The sequence below is a fragment of the Heterodontus francisci genome, chromosome 26 (genome assembly GCF_036365525.1).
Source record: "Heterodontus francisci isolate sHetFra1 chromosome 26, sHetFra1.hap1, whole genome shotgun sequence".
NCBI classification, from domain to species: Eukaryota; Metazoa; Chordata; class Chondrichthyes; order Heterodontiformes; family Heterodontidae; genus Heterodontus; species Heterodontus francisci.
In genome coordinates this window covers 60,924,812-60,937,362 of record NC_090396.1, presented here as the reverse complement: position 1 = coordinate 60,937,362, position 12,551 = coordinate 60,924,812, and the positions used below count along the sequence as shown (strand labels likewise).

Here is a 12,551-nt window from a genome sequence, read left to right as displayed (position 1 = left end):
CAGAACTGGCGAAGGTTAGAAATGTAATTGGCTTTGAGCAAGTGAAAAGAGGGGAGGGGGAAGTAGTCCAGAAATAATGTTAATGGCAGAATAATGAACAGCTCCGTCCAAAAGCAAAAGCCTGAAATACAAGTTTAAAACAGGCCCATGGTTAAAAAAAATTGAATAAAATAAAATAAAATGAAAAAAGGCAGTCAAGCTCTGAAATTGTTGACTCAAGTTGAGTCCAGAAGGCTGTAGAGTGCCTAATTGGAAGGTGAGGTGTTAGTCCTCGAGCTTGCATTGAGGTTCACTGAAATACTGCAGCAACATTGCAGCAGGCCAAGGACAGAAATGTTGGCATGTGAGTAGGGTGGTGTATTAAAATTGCAGCAACCGGAAGCTTGGGATCATGCTCCCGGACTGAGTGGAGGTGTTCTGCAAAGCGGTCACCCAATCTGCGTTTGGTCTCCCCAATGTAGAGGCGACCACATTGTCAGCAGCGAATACAGTATACTAAATTGAAAGAAGTATAAGTAAGTTACTGTTTCACCTGGAAGGAGTGTTTCCCCTTCATTTCCTTCACTTCCTTTTAACCCCATCCCTTCTTATAATCTCACCCCTTGCCGTGTATTCACCATACCCTCTGACCTTCCCATCTCTGATGCTGAATGATCTGTACTTAGCAAAGGACTCAGTTTTACCCCCTTATGCCCGCACCTCATTGAATTTCGCGCTGGGTATGGTGTTGAGCTCTTCTTCCGTCACCTTCACCTCTGGGCTTACTTCTTTGGCCATGAATACTCCCTGCAACCAGAGGACCCATTCACCAGCCTCCTGTATTCTCCTTCCATCTTGACCCCTCCATCTGGCCTCATACCCGCTCTACATTTTTTTCATAGAGAACTGTCGGCGTGACATCGGCCGTCTTAATTTCTCCACTCCCTTCACTCACTCTAACCTGTCTCCCTTGGAACCTGCTGCACTTCGTTCTCTAGGTCTAACCCCGACATTGTGATCAAACCTGCTGACAAGGGCGTAACGATCTCTACCTTTCAGAGGCTGAGCACCAACGCTCAGACACTTCTTCCTGCCTCCCCCTGGACCAAGAAGGCAGCTCACCGCCACCTTCTCAGGGGCAATTAGGGATGGGCACTAAATGCTGGCCTAGCCAGTGACACCCACATCTCACGAACAAATAAAAATAAAAAAACCCTGCAACTTCCCTTTCAAGTTACACATCCTGACTTGAAATGATAACACCTTTCCTTCACTGTCCCTGGGCCAAAATCCTGGAACTCCCTAACAGCACTGTGGGTGTACCTACACCAGATGGACTGCAGTGGACGAGGGCAGGGACTGTCTGGAGGATGAGCAAACTGACCACAGCACTGTGGTACAGGGAGCCATTCAAGTGGGGGGGAGAAAAGAGAAATGTAGTCGTAATCGGGGATAGTATAGTTAGGGGCATAGACACTCTTCTCTGTGGCCAGGATGGAGAGTCCCGAAGGCTCTGTTGCCTACCTGGTGCCAGGGTTCGGGATATCTCATCTGGGCTGCAGAGGAACCTGGAGTAGGAGGGGAAAGATCCAGTTGTCGTGGTCCACGTAGGTACCAACAATGTAGGTAGAATGAGGTTAGAGGTTCTGCTGAGGGAAAAGGAGCAGCTAGGGGCTAAATTAAAAAGCAGAACCAAAAAGGTAATAATCTCCAGATTATTATCTGAGCCAAGAGCAAATTGGCAAAGGGTCAATAAGATTAAAGAGGCAAATGCATGGCTCAAAGATTGGTGTGGGAGAAATGGATTTGAATTGGTGGGACATTGGCACCAGTACTGGGGAAGGAGGGAGCTGTTCCGATGGGACGGGCTCCATCTGAATCATGCTGGGACCAGAGTCCTGGCGAATCGCAAAACTAGGGCTGTAGATAGGGCTTTAAACTAAAAAGTTGGGGGGAGGGTTCAGTTGCATGGAAAAACAGGAAGTTAAAGGAGAAGGTAGGAGTGCAGATTAGTGGTGAGGTTGATTGTTACCAAACTGTAAGAGGTATACTACTTAAACCAGAAGAGAGAAATAATAAACAGGTGAACAAAGCATAAGTGCTGCGGGACAGGTTAGGGGGTTTAGCCCAAATAAGAGTTCTATATACAAATGGACGGAGTGTAGGAAATAAACTAGATGAGCTGCAGGTGCAAATTCAAATGGAAGATTATGATGTGGTGGCCATTGCGGAGACGTGGCTGCAGAATGGTCGGGACTGGGAACGAAATATACTTGGTTATAAAGTTTACAGGAGGGACAGGGAAAATGGCAGAGGGGGTGGAGTAGCCTTACTGATTAGAAATATTATCACTTCATTGGTGAGGGAGGATATAATGAGGGGAAAGCATCCAGTGGAGACCTCATGGGTGGAATTGAGGAACAGAAAAGGTTCTAAAACTGTAATAGGTGTTGTGTATAGATCCCCTGGTAGCAGTTCTGAGGTGTTGGATTGTATAAATGCACAAATTAGGCAAGTGTGTAACGAAGGCAAAGTAGTATTAATGGGGGATTTTAACTTACACATAGATTGGGAGAGGCAGACTAGCACCTGTCAGAAAGGTAGTGAATTCCTGGAATGTGTCCAGGATAGTTTCCTACAGCAATATGTCCTAGATGTAACAAGGGGACAGGCAATATTAGATTTAGTTATGAGTAATGAGCCAAATTTAATTAGTAGCCGAACTGTGCATGAACATTTATCAAATAGTGATCACAACATGATCGAATTCAAGGTAGCGTATGAAAGTGAAAAGCATGAATCAGCTACTAGAATTTTAGTCTTGGGTAAGGCTGACTTTACCGGGATGAGACAGAGACTGTCCATGGTAAACTGGGTAGATCTGTTAATGGGTCAAACGACTGAAGAACAGTGGAGAATATTTAAAGAAACATTTAACGAAATACAGAGTGAGTATATACCCGAGAGGAAAAAGCTCCACTTCACAGTAAAAACAGCCATGGACAACTAAAGAGATTAGGGATAGCATAAAACAAAAAGAAAGGGCTTATAAAAATGCAAAATGCAGCACAGATCTAGCCAAATGGGTTCAATACAAAGACCAGCAAAGGGTCACAAAGCAGCTTATAAGAGCTACTAAAAGAGATTATAAAAGGAAACTTGCAAGGGACATCAAAATCAATAAGAAGAAATTTTATAGTTACATAAAGGGAAAGCGTGTGGTCAAGAGCAATGTATGCCCACTAAAAGCTGAAACTGGAGATATTGTCATTGATAATGGGGAAATGGCAGACACGTTGAACAATTACTTTGCCTCAGTATTTAGAGTTGAAAAGGAAGATAACTTGCCTGAAGTCCCGAAAAAATTAATAGCCGATAGGGGACAGGGACTTAATACAATTAACGTAAGTAGAACATCAGTAACAAGGAAATTAATGGAACTAAAGAGTGAGAAATCCCCAGGACCTGATGGTTTCCATCCGAGGGTGTTAAAGGAAGTAGGGGAGCACATTGTAGATGCCCTAACTATAGTCTTTCAGAGTTCCCTAGATTCAGGAGTGGTCCCTCTGGATTGGAAAGTTGCACATGTCACTTCACTTTTTAAGAAGGGTGAAAGGGGGAACCAAGGAAATTACAGACCAGTTAGCCTGACATCTGTGGTGGGCAAGTTGCTGGAGTCGATAATCAAGGATAGGGTGACTGAACACCTAGAAAAATTTCTGTTAATCAGGGACAGCCAGCATGGATTCATGACCGGAAGGTCTTGCCTGACAAATCTCATTAAATGTTTTGAAGAGGTGACTAAGGTAGTGGCCAGGGAATGTCTATGCATGTTATTTATATGGACTTCCAGAAGGCATTTGATAAAGTCCCACATAAGAGACTGTTAACTAAGGTAGAAGCCCATGGAGTTGAGGGCAAATTATTGACATGGCTAGGAAGTTGGTTGAGTGGCAGGCGATAGAGAGTGGGGGTAATGGGTAAGTACTCCAATTGGCAGGATGTGACTAGTGGTGTCCCGCAGGGATCTGCGTTGGGGCCTCAATTATTCACATTATTCATTAATGACTTGGATGATGGCATAGTAAGTCATATATGCAAATTTGCTGATGACACAAAGTTAGGCGGCATTGTAGACAGTCTAGATGATAGCATAAAATTGCAAAGAGATATTGACAGACTAGATGAGTGGGCAAAACTGTGGCAGATGGATTTCAATGCGGGCAAGTGTGAGATTTTGGACCAAAAAAGGATAGAGCAGGGTACTTTCTAAATGGGAAGAGGTTAAGTACAGTGGATGTCCAAAGAGACTTGGGGGTTCAGGTGCATCGATCTTTAAAATGCCACGAGCCAGTGCAGAAAATAATCAAAAAGGCTAATGGAATGCTAGCCTTTATATCTAGAGGATTGGAGTATAAAGACACAGAGGTTATGCTGCAGCTATACAAAACCTTGGTTAGACCCCACTTGGAGTACTGTGAGCAGTTCTGGGTACCACACCTTAGGAAGGATATATTGGCCTTGTAGGAAGTGCAACGTAGGTTTACAAGGATTATACCTGAACTACAGGGGTTAAGTTACGAGGAGAAATTACACAAATTAGGCCTGTTTTCGCTAGAATTTAGAAGGTTAAGGGGTGATCTGATCGAAGTCTTCAAGATATAAACAGGAAAAGACAGGCTAGATAAAGATAAACTATTTCCACTGGTTGGAAATTCTAAAACTAGGGGGCATAGTCTAAAAATTAGGACCAGACCATTCAGGAGAGATGTTAGGAAGCACTTCTTCACGCAAAGGGTGGTAGAGGTTTGGAACTCTCTCCCACAAACAGCAGTTGAAGCTAGAACAGTTGTTAATTTTAAATCTGAGATAGATAGATTTTTGTTATGCAAAGACATTAAGGGATATGGGCCAAAGGCAGGTATATGGAGTTAGGCTGTGGATCAGCCATGATCTCATTGAATGGTGGGACAGGCTCGAGGGGCTGAATGACCTACTCCTGTTCCTATCTTCCTATGTTCCTAAGAAGGCAGCTCACCACCACCTTCTCAAGGGCAATTAGGGATGGGCAACAAATGTTGGCTTTGCCAGCGCTGCTCACATCCCATGAAAGAATAAAAAAAATGTAGAATTTCTTAAATGGCAAATTATATTGTACTTGTTTCAGCACATGAATTATATTATTGTGGAAATCTACATTTAGAAAATAAAATCTGACTTTAGTGGGGCTAATGTGTTGACTGTTTCACTACTGAATACTTTGTACACTTTTGGTCTCAAATCTAAGGCAGGATATACTTGTCTAAGAGGGAACACAACAAAGGTTCACTTGACTGATTCCTGGGATGTGGGGATTCTCCTATGAGGAGAGATTGAGTAGACTAGGCCTATATTTCCTAGAATTTAGAAGAGTAAGAGATGATCTCATTGAAACATATAAAATTCTTAAGGGACTTGACAGGGTAGACGTTATGACGATGTTTCCCCTGGCTGCGGAGTCAGGACCTAGGGGGTCACAGTCTCAGAGTAAGGGGTCAACCATTTAGAGAAATTTCTTCACTCACAGGGTTGTGAATTTTTGGAATTCTTTACCCTAGAGGGTTGTGGATGGTCAGTTATTGAGAATATTCAAGACAGTGATCTACAGATTTTGAATACTAAGGGAAACAAGGGATATGGGAATAGTGCAGGAAAGTGGAGTGGAGATAGAAGATCAACCATGATCTTAAGGAATGGCAGAGCAGGTTAGAGTGGCTGAATGGCCTACTTCTGCTCCTATTCTTAAGTTCTTACGTTCTTATGTTTGGAACCAAGAATCAAAAATATAAGCAGACCTTTGAAATTACTCAAGCATGTAAGAATTGATTTTATCTAAATCAGGATCCGAGAATATTAATAGGTTGCATAATAATGGGTGCCAATGGCATGAGTATCATTAATCTATAGAATCAAAGGCCTACAGATTTCTGGGCTCAGCTGCACTTGTCTAAGTGCAACTTATGCCTGGTGAAAACAAGAGTCTCATGATTCTAGTACCAGGGAAAGGCCATTACGTGCAGCAGCAAAGTGCCAAATGGAAGGAGGCATCTGAGGTTACAATTCACAGCTCCATTGACCCAAGGAGCTCCATCGTGTTAGAAGAAGTTTAATGACCTCACTACGTCAGAAAAGTTAAGTGTTTCCAGATGAATAACAAAGCAGATAACTGAATTACAGAGAAACACATGGCTATTCCATTGAATAATGGCCTAGCTTTGTGCTCCGGGGATCTCTAGGCACTATGGCCCAGAAGCAAAATGATTTGGCAGCACTATTCAGTATATCACATCATGTAATGCATACTAGCACACTGAAGGCTCACCAACATGTGTTGACATTGCCCAGATTATTCAGATAGGGTCCAATTTGGGGACAGCCTCTGGTATACATTACAACTGTATTGCCACCTTCCAGCTTGAAATTGTACGCCAGCAGATTTCTACCCCATCAAGTCTGCTCAAGTGTTCTTTTCCACATGTCCCATGGGATACAAGTCCCATTTTCTTTTGCACTCCCAATCTCTTAATTATTTCTCTTTTTGAAGCAGCCAATTCCCCTTAAAAGATTTTATGTACTGTCTTTTTTAACTCCGCTCTATTTTTCTTCTTACTGATTTACTTTAGTACATTATACTGAACATATATGTGACATGCTTCTAAAAGGCTTACTGTATGTATACATAAAATATTGTATTCATCACATTGCTCACCATAGCAGAAAGTAATGTAATTTTGTTTATAAACACATACCAAGATTCCACCCCATCCTTGATGTGAAAGGAAATCAACAGGACTGGTAGAACCAGCTTTAAATGGGAATCGCAGCAAAAAGTCTAGATGAAGCGGGTTTATTTCTTTTTTCATTAAAAAAACCTATTGAAAAATATTAGGAACAGTAATTTCTAAATGGCAAACAAGTACTTCCATTTTTTGTTCAGTATTGAATTTATCTTTGAACCACACCTGAAGAGTTTTGATCACTTTAACTTAACAAAGTAACCTTTCAATGCTAGATTTCAGAGCCCGAACTTAACCTGTCTTTTTGAATGTTGCTTATTTCCAGTATTTTCTGCTTTCATTTCCTTCAAAATGTCATTCAATTGCTCCTTTTGCTCAAAGTTCCTCTCTATTCCATTCATAAAAGCTTTAATTTTTCAGCTTCCATTATCTTTATACAGTAATACTTGAAATAAATGGAGTGTATAAATTCTTTCAACTCCATTTTTCTAACAATAGGTACAATGCTTACATGAAGGTGCTATTATAATTATACATATATACTTTCTACTCTCATCTTGTTCCATGTGATAAGCTATAACATGAAAGATTATCTTTGCTTTGAAAAAAAACTTCTGTTATTCCTTAGTAACCTAACTTCATCTAGTACTTCATTTTACATTTAGGACCCTGGTGCTAGGGTCAAGGATGTCATGGAGCGGCTGCAGGACATTCTGAAGGGGGAGGGTGAGCAGTCAGAGGTCGTGGTACACATTGGTACCAACAACATAAGTAGAAAGAAGGATGAGGTCCTGCAACAAGAATTTAGGGAGCTAGGTAACAGATTAAAAAGCAGGACCTCAAAAGGTTGTAATCTCTGGATTACTCCCGGTGCCACATGCTAGTGAGTATAGGAATAGGAGGATAGAGCAGATGAATGTCTGGCTAGTTTGCTGGACCACTGGGTCTGTTTCTGGCAAAGGTGGGACCTGTACAAGTAGGACGGGTTACACCTGAACCGGAATGGGACCAACATCCTTGCTGGGAGGTTTGCTAGTGCTGTTGGGGGGGCTGGTGGGGTTTAAACTAATTTGGCAGGTGAATGGGATACAGAGTGGAGATACAGTAGGGGGTGATGCACAGTCAAATATAGAAGAGAAACTGAGTCATTCTGGAAGGCAGAGCAAATATAGACCTGTTAAGGCACAAGTGAAAAATGCAAGGCTGGATTGCATTTATTTTAATGCAAGGAGTCTTACTAGTAAGGCAGATGAATTAAGGGCATTGATTAGCACATGGGATTATATTATTGCTATCACAGAGACATGGTCGAGGGAGGGGCAGGACTGGCAATTCAGTATTCCAGGGTTAGGAATCTTCAGGCGTGACAGGGGAGGGGATAAAAGAGGAGATGGCATTGCACTGTTGATCAAGGAGTCAATTACTGCAGTAAGGAGGGATGATATCTTAGAAGGTTCCTCAAATGAGGCCATATGGGTAGAACTTAAAAACAAAAAGGGGGCAATCACTTGGCTGGGAGTGTACTACAGGCCTCCAAACAGCCAGGAAGAGATAGAGGAGCAGATATGTCGGCAAATCTCAGAGAGGTGTAAAAATAATAGGGTAATAATAGTAGGGCATTTCAACTTACCTAATATCAACTGGGATAGTCTTAGTGCAAAAGGCTTAAAGGGGGCGGAATTCTTAAAATGCATACAGGAGAGCTTTTTGAGCCAGTAAGTAGAAAGTCCTACAAGAGAAGGGGCAGTACTAGACCTAATCCTAGGGAATGAAGCTGGACAAGTGGTAGAAGTGTCAGTGGGGGAGTATTTCGAGGATAGTGACCATAACTCTGTAAGAGTTAAGGTAGTTATGGAAAAGGATGGGCCGGAAATAAAGGTACTGATTTGGGGGAAGGCCGATTTCAACTTGATAAAACAGGATCTGGCCAAAGTGGACTGGAAGCAGCTACTTGTAGGAAAATCGACATCAGACCAGTGGGAGCCATTCAAAGAGGAAATAGTGAGGGTTCAGAGCCAACATGTATCCATTAAGGTCAAGGGTAGGACCAACAAGTCCAGGGAACCCTGGATGTCAAGGGATATAGAGTATTGGATCAGGGAAAAAAAGGAGGCTTATGGCAGATTCGGAGCACTGAAAACAGCAGAATGTTACAGCAAGTAACATTCGCGCCACACAAGTGCCAGGCAATGAACATCGCCGCTTGACATTCAATGGCATTACCATCGCTGATTCCCCCACTATCAACATCCTAGGGGCTACCATTGACCAGAAACTGAACTGGAATAGCCATATAAATACCACAGCTACAAGAGCAGGTCAGAGGCTAGGAATCCTGAGGCGAGTAACTCACCTCCTGACTCCCCAAAGCCTGTCCACCATCTACAAGGCACAAGTCAGGAGTGTGATGGAATACTCTCCACTTGCCTGGTTGGGTGCAGCTCCAACAACACTCAAGAAGCTCGGCACCATCCAGGACAAAGCAGCCCGCTTGATTGGCACCCCATCTACAAACAATCACTCCCTCCACCACCGACGCACAGTGGCAGCAGTGTGTACCATCTACAAGATGCACTGCAGCACGCACCAAGGCTCCTTAGACAGTACCTTCCAAACCCGCGACCTCTACCAACTAGAAGGACAAGGGCAGCAAATGCATGGGAACACCACCACCTGGAAGTTCCCCTCCAAGTCACACCCCATACTGACTTGGAACTATATCGCCGTTCCTTCAATGTCGCTGGGTCAAAATCCTGGAACTCCCTTCCTAACAGCACTGTGGGTGTACCTACCCCACATAGACTGCAGCGGTTCAAGAAGGCAGCTCACCACCACCTTCTCAAGGGCAATTAGGGATGGGCAATAAATGCTGGCCTGGCCAGCGATGCCCATGAATGAATTTTTAAAAAACGGACTTCAGTAAGGCTATTGATAAGGTCCCGCATGGGAGATTGGTTAAGAAGGTAAGAGCCTATGGGATCCAGGGAAATTTGCAAATTGGATCCAAAATTGGCTTAGGGGCAGGAAACAGAGGGGAATGGTTGAGGGTTGTTTTTGCGAGTGGAAGCCTGTGACCAGTGGTGTACCACAGGGATCGGCACTGGGACCCTTGCTGTTTGTAGTGTACATTAATGATTTAGACATGAATATAGGAGGTATGATAAGTAAGTTCGCAGATGACACGAAAATTGGTGGTGTCATAAATAGTGAGGAGGAAAGCCTTAGATTACAGGATGATATAGATGGGCTGGTAAGATGAGCAGAACAGCGGCAAATGGAATTTAATCCTGAGAAATGTGAGGTGATGCATTTTGGGAGGTCTAACAAGGCAAGGGAATATACAATGGATGGTAGGTTCCTAGGAAGTGTGGAAGGTCAGAGCCTTGGTGTACTTGTCCATAGATCACTGAAGGCAGCAACACAGGTAGATAAGGTGGTTAGGAAGGCATATGGGATACTTGCCTTTATTAGCCGAGGCATAGAATATAAGAACAGGGCGGTTATGATGGAGCTGTATAAAACGCTAGTTAGGGCACAGCTGGAGTACTGTGTACAGTTCTGGGCACCACATTATAGGAAGAATGTGATTCCACTGGAGAGGGTGCGGAGGAGATTCACCAGGATGTTGCCTGGGCTGGAGCATTTCAGCTATGAAGAGAGACTGGATAGGCTAGGGTTGTTTTCCTTGGAGCAGATAAAGCTGAGGGGAGACCTGATTGAGGTATACAAAATTATGAGCAGCATAGATAGGAAGAAACTTTAACCCTTAGCGGATGTGCCAATAACCAGGGGGCATGGATTTAAGATAACGGTTAGGAGGTTTAGAGGGGATTTGAGGAAAACTTTTTTCACCCAGAGGATGGTTGGAATCTGGAACACACTGCCTGAAGGGGTGGTATGGAAGAAACCCTCACAACATTTAAGAAGTATCTAGATGAGCATTTGAAACGCCATAGCATACAAGGCCACGGGCCAAGGGCTGGAAAATGGGATTAGATAGATAGGTGCTTGATGGCCAGCGGAGACACGGTGGGCCGAAGGGCCTGTTTCTGTGCTGTATAACTCTATGACTCTAAAACCTAGCTGGCAGTTTACACAAATACTGTAACCTTTCTTTCGAAGTCATTTACCTATTCTTCAGCCTTCCTATTACTCACCCTCTTATAATATGTCCTAGTCCTCCTGTGTACCTTTTTGCATCATTCTCCACTAAACAATTTAGAATTGCAAAAATGGCAACGATATGATACCAAGGCCTTGAAACTTTGGACACTCTGGGATCCTTATTTGTCCTTGAATGGTGTCCAAGACATCCCAGATATTGGGACTTGGGTCTCATTTGCAGATGATATCAAAATTGGAAGTGTGGCGAACAGTGAGAATGATACCAACAATTGCAACAGGACATAGATCAGCTGGCAGAATGGGCAGACGAGTGGCGGATGGAATTTAATACAGAGAAGTGGGAGGCGATGCATTTTCACAGAAGGGACAGGGAGAGGCAATATAGAGTTATTGACACAGAGTGTCAATATGGAGGTGGTGGCTGCTGCTGTAGCTGCATCGACTAGACATCAAGGGGCGGCGCTGGAAGCAGGTTTAAGGTAGGTCAGGGTTGGAGGGGTCTCGCGGGCTAGGGGTTGCAGGGGAGGAGTGGAGGGTTGTCGGCAGCAAGGGCAGGGGGGGCGGTCCTCAGTGGGCCCACCCCCTTCCTGATGCTGGGGCCCTCGTTCAGGCACAAAGTGCCTTTGAATGAGGGTTTCCCCTCCCCCAACCCGCCGCAGCCAGGAAGCAGCCTGCATGGTTTTTGATGTTGTGCTTTCTATGCGGTGACAGGGCCATACAGTTAATTGCAGCTGCGGTGGGAAGATGCCCTTAATTAGGTATTAATTGCCCAGTTAAGGTCCTCAATTGGCAGCGGGTCCGGAAGGTCGTTCACAGGCCTTCCTTCCCAGACTAAATTTCAGCGGAGGCGGGATGGTGGTGAGGTCACCCCCGCCAGTATCCCATGCAATTTTATGCTCTCCCCACCACCAAACCCATCGCGGGAGGGAGCATAAAATTCTACCCTATGAATCTATTTACACTGAGCCAGCGAGCTGCCGAGAACAACAGGCTGGCGGGTTGCAGTTGAGGATTGGTGTTCTGCTGACATTGCAGTGTGCCTCTGGTAACTGAAGAAGGGTGAGCGACCGGGAGGGGATGGTCAGTAAGGTGGGGCTATGTGCTTCATGTCGGGAGGTAATTTTTAATTCTTTCAAGGATGTGGGCATTGCTGGCTAGGTCAGCATTTACTGCCCATCCCTAATTGCCCTTGAGAAGGTGGTGGTGAGCTGTCTTCTTGAACAGCTGCAGTCCTTGGGGTGTAGGTACACCAACAGTGCTGTTAGGAAAGGAGTTCAAGGATTTTCACCCAGCGACAGTTCCAAGTCAGGATGGTGTGTGGCTTGGAGGAGAACTTGCAACTTCTTGATGATTGGAAAGTGGGGAGGGTTTGCAATGGCAGTTGGGTGGGAGGTAGGGTGTTGATCAGCAATGAGGGGTGCAGTGTATTAGTTCCTGGTGAAGCTGAGGGAGGAGGTAGTGGCTGCAACGGTAGCCCATTTGAATGTGGGGTTGGAACCTCCTGATATGATTCACGGCCTGTTTTAACTAAGTGCAGTCAGAACTGGCGCTTGCTGCTTTAGGGCAAATTAGCTTTGCAATGGGGCCTCAAACAGGCAAAGGATTTAACTCCTGTTTCAATCATGGGCACTGCACATTGGCTTTCTTTGGCTTTTACCAATATGCCAGGCA

The 12,551-nt window shown here is 44.3% G+C and overlaps 1 protein-coding gene across 1 annotated transcript in view; it reads right to left on the bottom strand.

Moving 5' to 3' along the window:
• The window catches only part of LOC137384384 (dynein axonemal heavy chain 17-like), a 1,056,876-nt gene that overhangs the window by 70,985 nt on the left and 973,340 nt on the right, over positions 1-12,551 (bottom strand). The window contains exon 70 of the mRNA XM_068058353.1: positions 6,768-6,890. Coding sequence (XP_067914454.1) covers positions 6,768-6,890 — 123 coding nt within the window. The remainder of the gene's footprint in view (positions 1-6,767; positions 6,891-12,551) is intronic.